The sequence below is a fragment of the Gymnoscopelus microlampas genome (assembly GCF_963454915.1).
Source record: "Gymnoscopelus microlampas genome assembly, chromosome: 9".
NCBI classification, from domain to species: Eukaryota; Metazoa; Chordata; class Actinopteri; order Myctophiformes; family Myctophidae; genus Gymnoscopelus; species Gymnoscopelus microlampas.
The window spans coordinates 42,583,334-42,603,348 of NC_139946.1; the positions used below are offsets into that span (position 1 = coordinate 42,583,334).

Sequence of the window (20,015 nt, forward strand, 5' to 3'; positions counted from 1 at the left end):
ACTCATGATTCCTGTGTGCAAAGATACATTAGAAATTGATATTTGCGAAGAAAAACAAAGTGACAATGGAGAGTTAGATGTTTCCTCTTTTATGACAGTGAAAAGACATGTTCTTCTCTATGGATAATCCTCACCAGTGCTCCATTTCTGAGAGTTATGGATTCCACTGTGTTTAAGAATAATTTAAGACACAAACACTTATTTTGGTAGATATTTACATGTAAAAAATAAATACATCTTCAGGAATTTTATGCATTTAGTCTTTTATGTGGTTGACTACAAAACATATACTTGCATATATAGGCTATATCAAATAATGTGTACCCACTACCCAGCATTGAATAAGTCCCTATTGAGCTTCTTTCCATTAGTTAGTGACTACTGACAGTGGGTTACAGCACTAGATTGGCCAATCTATGCCAATGGAACCCTCCCTCATCAAAGCCACTGCAAATAATACGTTTTTTGTTTTGTAAATAAGGTTCAGGCATGGAACGTGAACACGTCTATTATTCAGATTTGCCATACACTTAAGATGTTTGATTGGTTGTGTAATACTGTGTGTTTAAAATGCAAGGAATATTTAGTAATAACCTCCTGACTTGATTGTGTGGAAAGCTGGGGACAACTAAGACTTAAACAAAATGCTAGATAGTGATATACTTGTTAATGAATGTGACAGATGCTTAAGTATTAAGAGCATGCAACAGTAAATATAATCACAAATTAGGACTGCTACATTGGTCTATAGGCTACGTTTATAAGTGAGATTCTTTCATATTGCATGCAAAACATTGAATGCACTCTTGGATCCATCTTTGTCTCAAATCGTTGAAAGAAATAAGTGACATAGTATTAGGTTATTAGTAAAAGTCAACTGTGAAACCATCAAGTGACAGAATGAATATGAATTCCGAATTTTAGCTATTTGTGTGATTATCATTTTGTTATAAGTAGTATTTGTTGTTATTTTGCGGGTTAGCAAGGGTCCTTGTGAGTGGTAAGAGCAGAGCATATAATGTTTTAAACACAAGCAAAGACCAGCTCTGAATCGTCAATGTGATATAATTGAGAATTATTGAGAGAACAGCTAAATCCTGCCGGTGTCTGAAACGTTTGGCTAATATGCTCTTCAAATCCCATACTGTATGTCCATACCGTAGAACAGGATATCTGGGTATAGCTGGGTATTTATTATTGAGTAACTAATCCTGGAATTATGACTCAAATGGAAAATGGGGGGGAAAATAACTTTCTGTAAAACCACTGCTGTGTTCACTTCTTATTCTGAGATTCCCTCCTACTCGGTTTTCCCATCTCAGCTACTTGCAATGTCGTGGTAGCCTCAACGAGTCTAACCACTGCGCCAACTACACCATACTGTTCCCATGGATGGCTCTAACAGAATGCATTAGAACCAAAGGGTGTTTGGTTGAAATCTAAACTTACTCGCTGTGTGTGTGTGTGTGTGTGTGTGTGTGTGTGTGTGTGTGTGTGTGTGTGTGTGTGAGAGAGAGAGCTCTATTTTTATTTTATTAGTCTTTAGATATTAATATTTGGTTATTGTTGGAAAAGGCTCAAGGCATCCATTACTTTCCCGTTGACTGCTTGAAAAGGTTTGTGTGAATGTAATACTGAAGAGGGTAAAAAAGATTTCCCCATCCGTTATCCCACCTACTGTACTGTACACCCCCAGACAGAAGTTTGGATGGACTAGATCAGTGGTTCCCAAACACTGAGTCGGAACCCAATTTTGGGTCACGGACAATTTTTTTGTTATTTTTGTTATTCATTATTATTTAAATGATTTTAAAAATAAATAAAATACGATTTTTCAAGAATTCGCAAACAATCAGTCGAAATAGTGAAAATAGCACAGCTACCAGCTCATCGTGACATGTCTTGAGCTTGTAGATTGGCTCTTTTCACCATTTTGTAATAGGGCTGAAGTGATTGGTTGATTATCTGGAAAAGTTTGGGAACTCCTGTACTATAGATACCGTGTGTGACTAAGATCTGGCTATGGAAGGTCAGACTTACTACCCTCTCCAGAAACTCTAGAATGAAGCTTCCTCATAATGTCCCTCCTTGAGAAAGCTACACAAAGTAGAAATACTTCATTGTCACTGCATCTCCTGTCTGAATAATGCCCAATGTATTCTCCGTGCAAGCCAAAAATAGCTGGCTTACAAGCTCACAAACCGCTGCATCCGCGACAAGTTGTGAGCTTGTAGATCCCGTTGTTTTTGGCTGCGACACTGCCGTGCGATGAAGTAAGAATCACGCTTTTATGTGGATAATAGGGCTTACATTGTCGTCATTGTCTGATAAAGGTTGAAAGTTAACAAATCAAAAAAAACGTTTTATCATGTCATTTTTCATTTGAACCTTTTTAATGGCCAATTTAAGGCTTTTGAAGTCTTAAGCAATTAAACAACCTTCAACATGCTGGACTTAGTCTTGGTGGTCGCACTTTTATCACAACTCTGTAGCTAAATATTCAAAATGTGTGAGGAAAAAACTACAGTAGAACTGAATAAGTGATAAGAATTATTTTGTTGTTTTCAAATTGTTTTCACGTTCTAGATGTTGTCCCCTCATGCATAACACTCAGGTGTGAATGGGTGGGGTGTTCCACTTTATTTTCAAAGGTAATGTACAATGCCTTCAGAAAATGCCTTCCGAAAATGTAAATAGTGCATACGAATCTTAAACTTGGACTATGTTCTAGATTACTGTGATTTGCCTTTAAGGGGCAAATATTAAAGATAATGCTTTAGTTTCTCCTTAGTTTCAAATCACTTTTTGTTTAGTTTTGTTTGTTATGTGGATAACTGTTGCTGGAACACCACCCCAACACACAGCGCCTGAGCTGCTTTAGTTGATCAGCAGCTCCTGGTACTGCTCTGATCTGAGAAAGCGAGCAAAGGAGTCTTTCTCCATCAGGGCGAAGATCCTCTTCTGGGCAACGTCAAAGGTCTCAGCGGAGAGGTTCACCAGGTTCCTGAGGGTCACGTCCTTGGTGTAGTGGTCAATGTTCACCTATAGGTGGGAGGGTGGACGGGACGGGACAGGACAGGACGGTCAAGGTGTGCAGTTAACTTGCATTCAAAAACAATGAGAGTGAACAGGATCGGAGAGATGGAATTTAATGGGCACAGAAATGATAATGCTCATGACCAGCATGATGATGATGATCACTATGTTATTGATGATGCTGAAGAGAAAGAAGGAAGAGGAAAAAGATGAGAGGAGGAAGTAGGGCTCTCACATACAACATCATCATCATCATCAGTATATCATTGTCATCATTATCACTGCAGCAATTGCCCTAATCCCAAACAAATGAATCTAAAAGTCATCCAAAAGGAAACTGTACACTTTACTAATTTTAATGGATCAAAGTTAAACTTAGAAAGTTTGGCTTACAATAATTTGGAAAGGATGCTGACTGTAGAGTCAGTGCACTCGAGGGCCGTTAACTCTTTTTTTCCATGAGTCATAATTCCTGAAAACATTTGTCCATTTGTGTTTTACAACTTCCCTCATGACACCCCCAGTCCCCCTCAAAGTCCTGCACTACCATAATAAACTCCCTCTGTCTCTCCAGCAGTATGTCTTTTATCAAGGACTGCTGATTTAATGCCACAGAAAGTAGTTTTAAAAATACTGTCGAGAGTCAATGTCTTCCATCCTTCCATCAACAATGTGACAATTACTAATGTATTTTTTTATCACCTTGAGGTAATGCACTGTAAATCCCTTGCAGTACGTCCGGGAACGCTAAAGGAAATCCTGGTAAATGTAGCTTTAGCTGGTGAGTCTATCAAAAACAGCTTTTACAGGAAGCCAGTTTACTTTCACTTCTAAGCCCCGCTAGTTGCGTGGGCCAACACTGCCAAACACAGTGTTCCCAAACAATGTAAAGCAAGATATGACCTAGTCATATTTCGCTCGCGGACTAACAAAAACGGCCAAAATGTCAGTAAATAGTTTATGAACAGAGCTAAATCAGTTTGTGTGCCTCAGTAAGGGCTTGTGTGCTTTGTCTTGTTTTTTCCTGGGTCGCTGTTGGAGGCAGCGCTATGTGTGTGTGTATGAGGAGTCAAGTCAAAAGTTTGTTTGGTGGCCACGACCACACGTTTTTTTCACGCAACAGCGCCACAGACCATAGAGATACATACAGTGGCCGAACACAGTATTGTGGGTCGTCTTTAGATCCCATATTCTGAGAGGTCTTTAGATCCCATGTTCTGAGAGGACATTGAGCCCTCATTGGCTAAATGACCAGACAATGAGGAAAATGTTCGCAAAAGTCACGCAAAAGGACAAAAGGACCAGCCAATGAGGAAAAAGTGACTACTAGCGAGTGTAGATGTACAGTAGACCAGGTTTTGCAACCGGGTAAAAATTTGACGGTAAGGATGGCAATGCCGGCGAATCAGTTCAAGCTACTTTGGTTCGTTTGGGTGTAAGAGGCAACATATAGTTTGAGCTGCTGGCAGGGATTTTAAACTCTGTTTTGTTTTTCACCTGGCAGCTGTGTTACATTTGAAACTCACTGACATAATTCTGTTTCTTTTCATGTTTGGTTGAAAAAAAAGGCTTGTTTCATAGTCTGACCTCTCTGGGCCCCTCGGTCTGGATGAAGTCCTCATAGATCTTCTTGGCCTTTGTGGCCATCTTCACTGGGTTCTTGGTCTTCTTGAACTCCTCACAGGCCATCCAGAACTCAATGTTCTCCTCGCTGAACTCAGTCTGCAGGAAGGTACGGAAAGCAGCCACTCCATCTATAAGACAGAGGGACACAATAGGTGCAGTAGATGGGTGGGGGGGGGGGGGGGGGGGGGGAGAGGAAGTGTGGTTGAGAGAGAAATATATAAGTGTAAACAGAGACAGAGATAGGAGAAGTACAAATATGGGGATGTTGCTATAGTATAAACCATCCTAGTGTTAACTTTGACAACATTCTTTGTTTGCCAATCACGATAGGCCCAAGAGGTTGTGAAATGAACACGCCACTTATAGTATTTTATAATGTTATGAATGGAAACTGATAGATTGCTTTATCATTTTACAAACACCTTAGGCTCAGATCACACATTGGAATAAGATAGACACAGACACAACGGAGATCTCCTTCTTTTTACTTGCGCAAGGAGCAATGTACAGCTTGACCTGAATCATTTTCTGAAGTACAAATACTTTACATTGGTTTATATACAGCAACATGAGACAGGAGATACAGTTAAGCAGGAGGCAGGGCTTAGGAAGTACTCTATGAGTACTCAGTACTTGAAGTTAGCAGGCAGAGCAGAGGATACAGAGACAGCAAGCTTCTGCTGGACTTAGAGATAAGGAAACTATGTAAACATCTGTAGCTGTAACGATAACAAACCACCTAATATGCAGTCTCTGGCTCCTGCACACATAAGGAGAAGAATATACATCATCTATTCAATTGAATGATTAATTAGTTGAACACATTAACAATATGAATAGAACTTATAAACCCACATTACATAGAACTGAGAATCGGCTCTGTCATTTCCCTCCTGTTGATCAAATTTATTAATCTTCACATTCTTCTTGTTTTCCGCTTTTTCAAAATGGACATCATAACAGGAATCACTTGCCTCTTTTGCTTTCAGTGGCCTTGGTACTTAAGCTATCCGCTTTTCGCACTTTGTCATACAGAGCATAGCACAAAGCTGTTATCAGGGCACATGATGAGACTATTAGAATGTCAATTGATCCTGATCAATAATGATATAAACGATTGTAGATAATGCTGAAAAAACCCACGGATAGGAAAAAGGACATTATCACTCTCAAAATGTGTGGCTTTCTTGTGAGCAGTGGTTGTAACACTTAATAACCTTCAACCGTTTGTATCATTAATTTGACCATTATGAACTGACAATTCATTTTCAAATATTAACAGAGCTTAAATGTCTGTGTCATTTTCATCATAAAGGCTTCGAAGGGAGAACACATTCCCGTCATCTTTTAAGTCTTGCCCAGTCTGGGATACCGCAGTATACGTTTGAACGAACGTGTCAGCAACCATGCGTTTCACTAAGGTCCTGATGCACGGGATCACACAGACCGATAACACGCGAAACAGCACCAAAGCACAGAGTACCATTGTTTCAAATTTGCACAGAGCTTGAATCCAACCCCCTCCCATTAACCAAGAAAAACCACCCCTTATCGTGATGTTACCATCAAACCCTCTCCGAAGCCACATACTAATGATGCCATCAAAACACCGTGACACCACTGGGGATCCAGTGGTCCTGGTGAGAAGTACTTTTCGAACAAGTACCTGTTGTGTTTACATTTCAGATAACAAACCACCTAATATGCAGTCTCTGGCTCCTGCACACATAAGGAGAAGAATATACATCATCTATTCAATTGAATGATTAATTAGTTGAACACATTAACAATATGAATAGAACTTATAAACCCACATTACATAGAACTGAGAATCGGCTCTGTCAAAAACAGGGTTTAGACTTATCAACGTTCTGTTTGCTGAAATTGTAATTTGTGTATGTATTTGCCTGGTTATGGAAGACAAAACGAGCTAAACTGACCCTGCCCTGACCCAAAGACACACAAGCTCCTCTCGCAAACATATTCTCGATATTGTTTATATAGTCTTTGAGTACGCCAGTTGCAGTCAACACTATACAGACACATAGAAATTTGACAAAATTTGACTCATTGGAAGGAGGATCTGACCACTTAAATGCTATCCACTTAAAATGCTCAGAGATTAATAACAATTGCTAAAATATATATTTTGATTAGAATTTTTGTATTGGCATTTTTAGTAACAAATCTAAGATATGAAATTGCACCACCCCAAAAACCCAGACGTAACTGTGATGAATTATAGTCAAACAGAAACAAAAAGAATGCTGGAAAGTGTGTACTGGTATAGTTTACAATAGTAGCTAGGCTACATATGAGTGGAATTGTGTGGAAACATGTGCTATTATGAGGAGCATTGTAAGGCAATACAATACCCATGACGTTTCCCATTGTCTGTAAAACACATGCTGATGATGATAAGCATTCTGTCACTGCAGCAGGCATTTATCTGTGATCTAATGGCTAGCTTGGTTCAAAATAGCACTGAGTGGCAATCGAGGACAGCTAATTAAAACATGCCCATGCCCACGTGTGTGTGTGTGTGTGTGTGTGTGTGTGTGTGTGTGTGTGTGTGTGTGTGTGTGTGTGTGTGTGTGTGTGTGTGTGTGTGTGTGTGTGTGTGTGTGTGTGTGTGTGTGCGTGCGTGCGTGCGTGCGTGAGAGTGTGTGCGCACGTGCATCCATACACACAGGTGTTTGTGCGTACGTGCACATGTGTGAGTGTGTGTGACCAGACCAACAACCTCTCACTCAAGACATCAATTTGAGTGGCTACCCTGCTTCCCCTCCATTGCTATGGATACCAACTGTGAAACTCACTTGCAGCGGCGAGCATTCTGCGTAAATTAAGTAAGTAAAATGCTCTGCCAATGCAAATTTCTGTCTCTGTGAAGGGACCCTCAGTCTCACTGGCGTCAGAACCATGTGAAAGTACACAGTTTACACCCACGGTCCCACACACATGACCAAGTAAATTCTGAGTAAAATGCTCTGCCAATGCAAACTTTTTGTCACTGTGAAGGGACCCTCAATCTCACTGGCGTCAGAACCATGTGAAAGTACACAGTTTACACCCACGGTCCCACACACATGACCACCTGGCACTTCTTCATGTCACAAGAACACAGAAACATCCTCTTTCTCCTTAGGAGAGGTTGTTTGTATATGGGAGCACTTCTGACATACATGAAATATCTGGCTGCCTGTCTGTCTGACTGACTGACTGACTGACTGACCATTCATTTGTCCACAACTTTCGACATAATTTAGCTGCACAATATCCTCACACTGTCCTTGCAATATATCAACCAGGTTCAGGTTCATCAACCTGCCCTCTGCCACTCTCAGTTTAGTGAACCGCTTAAACCCTATTCTTAGCTGACGGGGGTCACACAGAGCTCTCTGCTTGGTTTCCCTCATTTTCCCGGCAATGCCAAATCTCTTCACCTAAAATAGCCGATCTCCAAGCTCACAACGTGCCAAGTAGGAAAGTGTTGTGAGCTTCTAGATCATCTTTTCGCCCGCTGTTTCATGTACTGAAATAACTCCACTGACATATGCTCAGCACCGTTTAGGAGAACTTTTGGGAACTCAGATTACTGTTTAGGCAACTCAATCGCCAGAGAAGAAATGTTACCGTTGTTTGTTCCTGCAAACTATTGACATGATGCATCTCAACGTTTCATGTTTGACTGTGCATGTTAAATCATGCATCACTCTCATGCCTTTCATGCAGCCTTGTTTTATTATTACGTTTTTCTTAGATTAGTCAACAGAGTAATTAATGAATTAATGAACAAATTAATGAATTATTAACTATTAATTAATTAACAAATTCATTAAAATTCATTAATACCAGACCTTACTGTATGTACTTGACACTATAACATTTTGTTAGTGCTGCGTACCATTTTCCAAACCCCAAACTGTTTATCTTCAAACTAAATTGAATTGTCTTTTATTAGAGGAGACAGTTTTGCAACACTCCAATAAAACCCACTGCACAATTCTACACTTGCTTGTACACTGTATCAACCTGAAAGAAAAACAATAAGTGTAACAGTGGTAACATGTGATGCCATTATTCTTGCATGATATACGGTACATTATGTATTGTAGCAATATTTTATATAATTATTTTTCAGAAATATTTCCAGATTTGAGTGACAATAATTGATTGAGTATCCCGTATGAATGAAGAATGAACATGCCCATAAAGAATAATGTAATGTAAAGACTGAAGTGGATAAATAATAACAGCACTGTATTTTGCAGCTACTGTACTTGGTAATGCATCATGTTGTGAGAAGCCTTGAGACCTCCCTAGAGATGTTACCACAACACACAAAACATGTCTGTGGTAAGATACACACAAAAGACACGCACACTTTCAAGTGGCCATGTATAAATAAGCAAATATATTTTTTCCTCTGTCTCGCTGTATTTATATTAGTCGTCTTCCCTATTACTTTCTCAGATGCCCCCTCTATTTCCCAGCGCTTTACTCCCTTCCACTGAATATTTAATTGATGGGGCTGCTTGAGGAAATGTAGCCACCCATTGAATCTTGTTCCATGGTTGTAACCCATGGTGTAACAGAGAACTGACTTTCACACATGCCAAATAACCATATTTAAAAAAAATCCAGTTTAAACAACACAATTAGACCAAGTCACTGTATATTTTAACTGGTCCCTAGCATCTGGAATCAAGGTTGTTTAGACACACAGAAGTTATTAAAGGGTGCGTTTTTAGTGGAGAGTTTACACATACCAATAGGAAGAGTTAACGATCAATCTAGCTCTGCTCTGGGGTCTTTCTGTGTGCTTTTCCGACACAGGTGTAAACACCAGAGCCCCGGTGTCTGGTCTCTGGCGTACACAGGGTCTTGTTTCCCAAGGTTTAACTCCTCTGTTTCTCCTAATGACCAATAATGCCCCTGGGACTGTGTACTGTTAGCTCTATATATAGTGCTGTCTTTATACAAGGGCTAATTCCTGCCAAGCAAGCCTTACAGTACGTTAATAAATCAAACGGACGTCTCGCCGCTGCTTTATGAGCTTTGTAATGCATACCTAGCCGTGTGCTGTGTGTGAATAATGGATCAGGTTGCTACGGTAACAAAGTGATGACTGGGAAGGTGATTAAACCCTTATGTGCATCTGTGTACTGTACACTGCTTTGATAAATAACTCTTGAGACTGCGGATTGTTTATAAACGTCAAAATACTCGGGATATTCTTTCTCGTGATTTGGTTACTTTATGTGATGCCGTCACCACTTAGCTAGCTGACTCACAGTCATCATACAATAATACATACCAAAATGTTTTTGTTATATTGGAAAAGACATTGGCTAATATTAAATTGACTACAAATCAGTGGTGGAAAGTAACTAAGTACATTTACTCAAGTACTGTACTTAAGTACAATTGTGAGTTTTTTTTTTTTTTTTACTTCACTGGAGTATTTCCAATTTTCAATACTTTCACTTCTACTCCACTACATCTCAGAGGCAAATACTGTACTTTTACTCCACTACAATTATTTGAAAACTTTAGTCACTAGTTACTTTGTAGATTTTGATTATTATTACAAAACATACATTAACCACTTCAGCCCTATATACATTTCGGCCATTGGAAAATAGCCGATCTACAAGCTCACAATGCATTGTGAGCTTGTAGATCTGCTATTTTCAAAAGATGTTATACATTTTGAAAGCAAAATGAGACCATCACTGGGACCACCACTGCTACAAATACTTTGTGAAACCGAAGATAGACCGAAGGTATAGCCAGGTGTCAGCTATGACTGTTTGTAAACTTTGAGCCTCAGATTTAGTTAATTGTGTGACTGTGCCTGTCTTTGGGTTGGTTGTGTGACTGAGACCCTTTAATGTAATTATTGATTTTGGAATACCACAATTTGTATGACATGACAGAAAAGCAAGGAACACATTTCAAACCTCAATATATTGAGCATTTGCTTAAAAGGTTTTATATGCATACGTAATACGTGCAGACAAGTATTGAAATGTATCTGTCAGGTGTGTGTGTGTGTGTGTGTGTGTGTGTGTGTGTGTGTGTGTGTGTGTGTGTGTGTGTGTGTGTGTGTGTGTGTGTGTGTGTGTGTGTGTGTGTGTGTGTGTGTGTGTGTGTGTGTGTGTGTGTGTGTGTGTGTGTGTGTGTGTGTGTGTGCGCGCGCGTGTGTACAGTCAGTCAAACTTACAGTTGTGGGACAGAACCATATCCAGTGACTCCTTCCATTGAGCAGCCTCCTCTGGGGTAGGTCTAGAAACAGAGAGAAAGACAGTTTTTAATCGGCTGGCATATTACAAGTTACATTGAATTTTTTGTATACTCACTTACACTTTGACATTAGCAAGTGAAGTGAGCGCAATGTGACAGATGATACATGTAGAAAATGGTATAACTACTCAGATAGAAGACCACATAGCTTTTCATATTGTGTGCATTGTATACCGTACAATCATATATATATATATATATATATATATATATATATATATATATATATATATATATATATATATATATATATATATATTGTTATTGTTATAAATAAATGTATTTCAGCCCCAGTCCTTCCCACATGGTAATGCATTACAGAATACCAAGAACCTTGGTATTCTCTAACAAGTTCCAGACAGTGTGCGGGACCATCTTTCTTTGGTTTGATTATCAGAGATCCCCTTTATTCTGTCGCCCTAGAAATTGTTTAGTGCAATCAGTGCCTGTGAATGGGAAGATGATGTTTCAAATCATTGACCTCCACATATCATACCTGCAATTGGATCTTTTCTGCCATCAATTATGAAGCATAATGTGTTTGTATATTGTTTTTACCACTGCACAAATGAAGTTACGAAAGGAACATAAAGTTGAAGTTCCTTTTCCGAACAGAAGTACTTATCTCCCCCACCAGACATATCTACTCCACCAGACATGACTATCGTTTTATTAGGCTGAAAGATGAAAGGAGAGTACTTACTTCAGAAGCTTTTCTGGCTTCTTCTCAGTTTTTTCCGGGTAGGGGATGATCAGGTCAATGGCATTGTCAGGCTTCTGAAGAAAAACTCCCAGTTTACTCTTAATCTCTTTAGCCCTGGGAAATAGAAGACAGATACTATGATGACTCTTGTATGATACGGTCCTTGTTTAACAGTAAATCAGTCCTACGAAAGGCTCAAAGAGAGAAATACAGTATGTAGAGTCAGAACAACAATCATGTTTTATTCATGCAATATTTATAAAACATTTACCCTTTGATTTGTAAGCTGAGACTGAATTATTTCCAACCTAAATTTGTCACAGAATAAAACATTTATATGAAATAACTATGTTTAGTTTTCAAAGTTGAAGAAACAAGGTAAACAGAAACGGCGAATCTTCCTACAAATAATTGTACTTAAGAGCCAGTAGTAGTGGATTTTTAGGGGCTTTATTCATAGTACAGTGGACTGAGTGGACATATGACAGGAAACGGGGAGAGAGTCGGGGGGTGACATCATTTAAGGAAAGATCCATCGGGCTCGGGACTCGAACTCGCTGTCAGGCTGCAACAGAGCCGTGCCATAACCACTATGCCATCGGCGCCTCGTAATTATTATTTTTTATGTTCAACATAAAACTAAAAATCAAAAAATCTGCAACAATTGTATTATGCAAAACATGTTCACGAGTCAACTCTGCAATTTACAATTTGCTGTTCATATAAATTGTATTTATTAATCGTTATTTGATATTTTTGTTAAATAATTTAGCACTGCATATGTAGAATGATACAGAGGGAAATGTTCATGTACATTTCATATGACAACTGAAATTATTATTATATTTTTAAAGAAAAGAAAAGAAAAAGAAAATCTATTGAGAATCCATTGGAGTAATTTATCAACACATATTAATGAGAGATTCTACAGTATGTTGGACCACTCCAGTTCTTTAAGAACTGGAGTGGTCCAACCAACATGGATATACCCACAGGAATACACACACCCATCTAAGTATGTAATAAAAAACAACAACAATACATTATAGATAAGGACATAGCTCACCTAACCAGACATGTCTGGGGTAAGGCTGATAATCCTCTACACATTATCCAACTGCGCTCAGTTCCAAAGTTTACTGTGAATCCAAAAAGTCAAAAATTCCAAAACAAAAGTGCTTGTATCTCAGTCTGTCTCCTTCTGAATGTTGGCTTTCAGCACATGGAGTATATATACATCCAGTATAAACGCCCTTTGGGCTCTGGGCCAACTGCTAGTCCAATCAGATTAGGATCTACTGTCTAACACCAAGCAGCTGTGGAGCCTGGGTTTCTGGATTGGGAAGGAAGGGCTTGAATTGAACAACTGGTCTAGGAAACAATATGGGATGGACTTTAGTCGGACCCTTTCTCAACCAGTGGTCCGGGGACCACCGGTGGTCCTTGACTGGGTTCCAGGTGGTCCCCAGATAAATGATGGAGAGTTGGTAACCAAATGGACCCTTATAGATGTTTAACTCTTGAGAGCGTAAAATGAAACCAAATGGACCCTTACGGGTCCATTTGGTTTCATTTTACGCTCGCAAGAGTTAAATTATTGTTAAACATCTGCATTACTTAATTATTTTTGATCAACGTTTGCCTGTTATCTCTCCTATGGTACCACATCAATACACCATGGAATTGTGGACAAAATATTCTAAGTTTTGGGTCTGAGAGGCAAAATCTCATCAAATGGTGGTCCGTGGCTCAAATGCCGAATAAATAATGGACCTTGATATAAGGTTTGAAACCCACTGCTTTGGGTGAAAGAGAAGTGTTTGATTTGGGATCAGAGTTATGGTTATGGTTATAAAATTGTCTAATTCATATAGGCAATGACAATAATGTTATCACTAGAACCGTATCATGACATTTTGCAAAAATATTACTTAACTCCCTGGAGATTTAATTCAAGACATGGCATTCAGTTAAAAACATACCTATACATTGCAGTGTATTACTCCAGAAACAATATTTGCACAAACACTTCATATCCAATGATCTATACAGTAGTTATGGACATCATAAAGACAAGGCATGGTAAAACTAAACGTGGCATCTCATTTTAACACAATTTCATCATCATAAAACCACATTCACCCTGGCACAATGTACCTATATTTTGGACACGTTTTTTAAATAATTAAAACAAAAATAATGCCAAACGCTCCACAGCCTTGTTATGTAAGGCCAATTCATGAACATGGTTATTTGGCTTCCAGTGTTCTTAAATGTGAGTGGTGTGTTGGCAGGACCATCAAGGAGACTGTTTAGTTCTTGGCACTTTATAGCCTAAGTGCCCTTAAGAAAGTGCACCTAATCATGTAGGTTGTAATAACCTGCTCTGAGGCTGTAGCTCCAAACAGTATTTAAACTCCAAAGTTGGCATTCAGCAGTGGTAGAAAAAGTACTCAAAATGTTTTACTTAAGTAAAAGTATCAATACTTCAATTTAGATATACTCTGTTACAAGTAGAAGTCCCGTATCAAAATGTACTTGAGTAAAAGTACTAAAGTATCGGCATAAAAATATACTTAAAGGTCAAAATGCATAAAAAATCTTAAGAAAATAGCTGATCTACAAGCTCACAATGCGTTGCATCGTGACGCATTGTGAGCTTGTAGATCTAAAGACTTAGTTACTTTCCAGCACTGGCACTCGGTGCATACCTCCGCTAATCCTGGATACAGTAATTGTCAAGAAATGCTATTCACATGTCGGATAGTTTACCTGATCTACAGTATACTGTACTGTATGTTCAGTGGCCGAAAGTGAGTGCCCCATCCAACCTTCTTCTCTACAAAATTTATATTGCACGATTTTGTAACCCATTTTTTCACCCAGTGCCAATTGCCTATGTAATCCTGGGCGCTGCACTCCCTCTGCCAGCCTAGGGAGATGCATGAGAGCTAGCAAGCCGATTCTTTTCATCCGACAGGGGGGAGTTTCCCTGGTTGGACGTAGCGCGTGGAAGGAACACGCGCTACGTCCAACCAGTTCCTTTCCCCTCCATCAGGCGCCCCGGCTGACCAGGGGGAGGCAGTATAGAGACCAGGATTACTGCCTGCCTTTAGGGATGGAACACCATTCAAAAGTCATTTTGATGGTGGTGGTGGTGGTGAAGAGCGGTCCAAAAATATTCAACAAAAGGTGTTCAATTGAGTTGAGATCTGGTGACTGAGAAGGCTATATACAGTAGCATATGATTCACGTCATTTTCATATTGATCAAATCATTCCGTAACCCCTCGTGGCCTGTTAGATGAGGGCATTGTCATCCTGTGACCGCTCCCAGCATGAGAATAGAAATGTTCATCAAAAATAGCAGATCTACAAGGTCACAACGTGTCGCAGTGCAACACTTTGAAGAACTAGTTTTGTTTCCAGTTGGCACCTTTATTTTTCGGTGTGTATGGCGGAAGCAACTACCCTGCCAGTTAGAGCTCTTGCCCACCCCGTCCGTCCGTACACTTCCTCGTACACTTCCTGTCTCGTGCGCCAACAACGTGCTACGCCCCTCCTGGAGAGAACTGTACTCTCTCACTGGTCTGAGAGCTGCCACAGTGATTAATGTGCCCGTTGCCCGGGCCGTTGCCCATGCTTCCCGCCACCACTGCCCTATAGTGAGGGTGTTGTTGGGGCCAGTATTTCTTATTAATTAACCCATTCAATCTGGGAACACATCTGTGTCATTTTAGCTACAGCCATTATTGTATACTTTTGCTATTCAAAAAAAGCAGTTATACAAGCTAATAGCGCGGGAGATCTGCTATTTAAAAAAAAAAAAATCTTGAACATTTTGTGCAAATCTTGGAATACATATATTTTTTGAAACAACATTTTTAACTCAAATCTTTGCTGGGGGGGGGGGGTCCCTGGAAAAGCACATTTTGATGGGGATCGGCGGCCAAAAACATAATTTTGGGGGGCCTTGACATGAAAAAGTTTGAGAACCACTGATATGAAAACATACGTTTTTCAACTGTTATAAGATTTAGAAGACATTTGTACAGATTTGCACACATTTTCATGATTTTTCTAAAATTGCAAATGTTACAAGCTCATGTATGAGCTTGTATATCTGCTATTTTTGAATAGCCAAAGAAGATCTAAAATGACAGAAATGCGTTCCCGGATTGAATGGGTTAATTACACCACCAAATGCCATGTGTTGAATGTGTGTTGTTGCTCCTGGACTGTTGTTAAGACCAATGTCTACAGTTATTTTATTAGTTCTTCTGTGCATCGTCTCCCTCTCTCTAAAAGTCTATGGTACCCCTCCCTCTCCCCCTCTGCTGGCTAATGTTTGTTTATACTTTGTTGCATGACAGTGTCATGGACCAAAATCAGCAGATCCATAAACTTGCGACTCTTGAGCTTGTATTTTCAACCATTGTGACACCATTGAATGACAAAGTATATCAGTAAAAATCTTACAGATCTGTGCTAATTACCAGCCAATATCATAAAATGTCAACTAGCCTACTGAGGTTCAAAAATGTGGATGCTATATCTGAGAAAGGACACAATCAGAAATGACTACGGTACATTAGAGCACTGTTTCACAAACAGTGGGTCAGGACCCATATGTGGGTCGTGACTCGTGGACCAATGTTTTTGGGTCGCAAGTAAATACCCCTTTATTTTTTGTTTCCTTGATTTCGTTTTTAATTATATTATTTTTCAAGATACAAAAAAAACAACATTTTTCAGAAGTAAAAAAATGATTCAAACTTATTTTCAAATATTTCCATTAAGAAATCCATTAATAGAGGATAAGCGTGTGATCATCATCAAACCCGGAGGTTATGCAGGAATGCCTACTGAGTGTCAAAAAAATACTTTCTGGCCTTGACAGCCCATGCATCCAAACAGAAAAGTCATATCTGATTGCATTAAACAACATTAAACAATGTTAAACTCACTTTGCATGTTGCTTTGCCACTCGCTTTGCCACTCGATGTGCCATTCACTTTAAGCATGCGCATATCCTCTATTAGAGGGGGGAGAATACTTGTATTAAGTAGTGAAAATAGCAGATCTACAAGCACGTCGCATCATGACCGATAAATAGGAACTTAAAATACAGTATACTATACTCCATTGTTTCCATCGATCCATCTGACCCACTTAACACGGCTGCCGTGTTAAGTGGGTCAGACGGGTGGACTGGGCCACGTGCGATTTTCAAGTGGGCCCTGATCCAGAAAAGATTCGGAAACCACTGATCTATGGCGACTTAAAAAAGACTGCTGTATGTTTGCTTAGTTATAGCAAGCCGGGACAAAAAGCTAAAGTAGCGTGGCCCACACACAAGTCATGCATACAATGTCACACAGGAGTTTGTTTTCATTATACTGAATTACTGGAAGCGACAAGGTCAGCGAGAGAAAGCCCTTTGAGTGGATGTGTACTTAGGCACTATGGCAATTGCCTGAGTACTGTTCAAATAAACTGGGACCGGTGGTTGGCAGCCGGGCGCTTTGTTTACCCCACTGACAGCTCTTACCCTCAGAAAGTGAATATCGGCAGCTGAAAGCACAACCAACATAATAAAAGACTCCCACCCGGACTTAACCCATTAAGGCCGGGAACGCATCTAGTGTCATTTTTTAGATTTCTTTGGCTATAGCAGATCTACAAGCTCTACAAGCTCGTAGATCTGCTATTTTTTTTTAATCGTGGAAGATTTGTGCAAATGTTTGAACATATATATTTTTAAAGCGAACATTTGTAACTCAAATCGAACATTTGTAACTCAACTTGGGATGGGGTCCGCGGCCAAATACATATAATTTTGGGGGTCCTTGACATGAAAAAGTTTGAGAACCACTGATATAGCAACATCGAAAGACATTTGTAGAATCAGCCTCGGGCTTTAATGGGTTAATGGTCTCCAGTATGCTGTCATCACTGTCATATAGTATGGATTCATATGAAGAGATGGTGAATAGGGATTTAAAAAAAAGGGGGAAAAAAGAAATGACATGAAACAGAAGATATCCAATATGAACGCCTTCTGTTGAAATTAATTTGCGGCTCTACAAAAACCCTTTTGTATTTTCTGAACTTGTGCCGGAGCATTGGAAGTGTGAAACGTCTGATGTGATTTCATGCAGTTTTAGGAGTGTACCGATTAAAATGCTGAATCATTTCATTGTACATGAGTGCTAATGCAAAGTGCTTTTGAATGTTGATGCAATCCTTTATTTATTAAGCACATACAAAAAATGCTGTACAATCAAAAATAACAAGAACCATAAACAACTCAATAAAAACGTGAAGACCAATTTAAAAGACAACAGGGACAATAAGATAATCTAGGCCATAAGACCATTAGGAAAAAAAAGCTATTGAGTGGGACTGTAGTATAACTGTGTTTGGTTTCTCATAGGTTTGGGGGAAAAAAACAGAACAAATAGCCTTTACACTGATGTGATAACCACTGGCCAAACCAAACTTGACACTGTTAAGCCACTATGGAAAATAGCAACAGTTTGAGGTGACCGCTTGGCTTCTGTGAAGCTGGAAATGGCCAGTGAACACTATTCTCATAGTGATTTAAAAGGAAACTAGAAAAAGTGCTCCTCGCAGCACAGGTCTCCGCCAGGTCAGGAAGGTTATTGAGGGCCAGCAATCCTTCGCCAAGCAGGATGGAATTTGAAAAATCGGACGCAACCTTGTTGATCACTTGACTATGGAAATAATGTGTACCGATTTGCATGATGTTTGGACCAAATTTGTAGTAGTAACATAAAATATCATCAGAGGGGTTATGGCTTAATTTGTTAATTAAAGGGACTTTGAGCGGGCTACTTAGAAAAGCCCTAAAATAATGCCAGGTATTATTATTATTATTATCAATTCAACAGTCACATAACTGCATCTGCATCAGGCTGTACCAGGTGATACGTGTGGCATTTACTCTCTCTGCCATCACTTTGTTCTGTCTTCATTGTCCCGTGTCAATTGGGTAGAATTAATGCCTTGAAAACACAACGTTCACTTACCACGTCTAAAATGGCGTTGAGCGCCACATCCAGCCACACCACGGTGGGTTTTGTGTGGTCTAGAACGGGCCGTGTTGCCATGTACATTCTGTTTCCTTCTTTCATTCAGGTGTATTAAAATGTCAACGTAACTGCACACCTGTTTAATACCTGAAACACAAGAGTGAACACAACTATGAATGAAAAAAAAAGTCAAATATGTACCACACACAAAATATCCATTAGCAAAGCAAAGCAAAAATAAGCCCAAAGTACGTTTGTTCTAAGCTGGTCCACGTGGCTCTCATTGGCCACTCTCAGTCAAAATTGCAACCAACCACTCCAACCATTGCTCGACTGTTTACAAGACATAAAAATCTGGATGGCCACAAATTTCCTTCACCTGAATGATAACAAAACCGAAGTTATCATCTTTGGCAATACCACTTCCTCCGCCTCCCTTTTCCTTGGTACCCTCTCCCCCAACATCCGCCCCTCTGTAAAAAACCTCGGTATCATTTTTGATAGTTCTTTTAAATTTGATAAACAAATTGGTTCCGTTATCAAATCCAGCTTTTTCCAACTTCGTTTAATTGCCAAGGTGAAAGCATTTCTCCCAGCCAAACACCTAGAGATGCTCATCCACGCCTTTATTTCATCTAGGCTGGATTATTGCAATGCACTTTATTCTGGTATCGATCAATCGCTGCTCAGGCGCCTTCAGCTAGTTCAGAATGCTGCTGCGCGCCTCCTCACAGGCACCAAAAAACGTGATCATATATCCCCAGTCCTGGCCTCTCTCCACTGGCTCCCCGTCAAATTTAGAATTGATTTTAAAATCTTAATAACTGCTTTTAAATCCCTCAATGGGATGGCCCCCCTTTATTTAACGGAGCTTGTGGAACACCACAACCCACCTAGAGCCCTAAGGTCAACTCACCTCTCTTTAATGACTCCCACAGTAACTGCTAAACTTAGAACCAGGGGCGACCGCGCTTTCGCCGTGGCAGCCCCCAGGCTCTGGAACGATCTACCCCTTGTTATTAGATCCGCCCATTCCATTGGGGTTTTTAAGTCCTTACTCAAGACTTACTTTTTTGACCTGGCTTTTAACCAAAATTAAGCTTTAACTTGGATTTGTTGTAATTGCTCATGATGTAATTGTACTTTGAACTATATTGTGTACTTGTTGTTCTTGTTTTGTTGACCTGTACAGCACTTTGGTCGGCGACAGTCGTTTTTAAATGTGCTATATAAATAAAGTTTGATTTGATTTGATTAGCTGTGGGCATTGAGAGGCCCCATTTTGTG

The 20,015-nt window shown here is 39.6% G+C and overlaps 1 protein-coding gene and 1 long non-coding RNA gene across 2 annotated transcripts in view; both read right to left on the minus strand.

Annotated features, from left to right (window-relative positions):
* LOC311051858 overlaps window positions 1-20,015 on the minus strand; it is a 255,015-nt gene that overhangs the window by 95,869 nt on the left and 139,131 nt on the right. The gene's annotated exons all lie outside the window — the stretch shown is intronic.
* On the minus strand, window positions 69-12,980 carry rgs5a (regulator of G protein signaling 5a). Its single transcript, XM_084066706.1, has 5 exons — window positions 12,741-12,980; window positions 11,675-11,788; window positions 10,892-10,953; window positions 4,624-4,790; window positions 69-3,042 (listed from the first exon to the last, which is right to left on the minus strand). Exons 1-5 carry the CDS (start codon window positions 12,782-12,784, stop codon window positions 2,878-2,880), a joined length of 552 nt encoding a protein of 183 aa, XP_083922832.1. The 5' UTR covers window positions 12,785-12,980; the 3' UTR covers window positions 69-2,877.

Bases quoted from the DNA above. Each gene is read 5' to 3' on its own strand.
- rgs5a (XM_084066706.1), bottom strand. From the start codon at position 12,784: ATGTGTAGAGGATTATCAGCCTTACCCCAGACATGTCTGGTTAG. The intron at 10,954-11,674 runs GTAAGTACTCTC...CTCTGTTTCTAG, and splicing joins AAGCCAGAAAAGCTTCTGAA to ACCTACCCCAGAGGAGGCTG. The intron at 4,791-10,891 runs GTAAGTTTGACT...TCTGTCTTATAG, and splicing joins TATGGTTCTGTCCCACAACT to ATGGAGTGGCTGCTTTCCGT.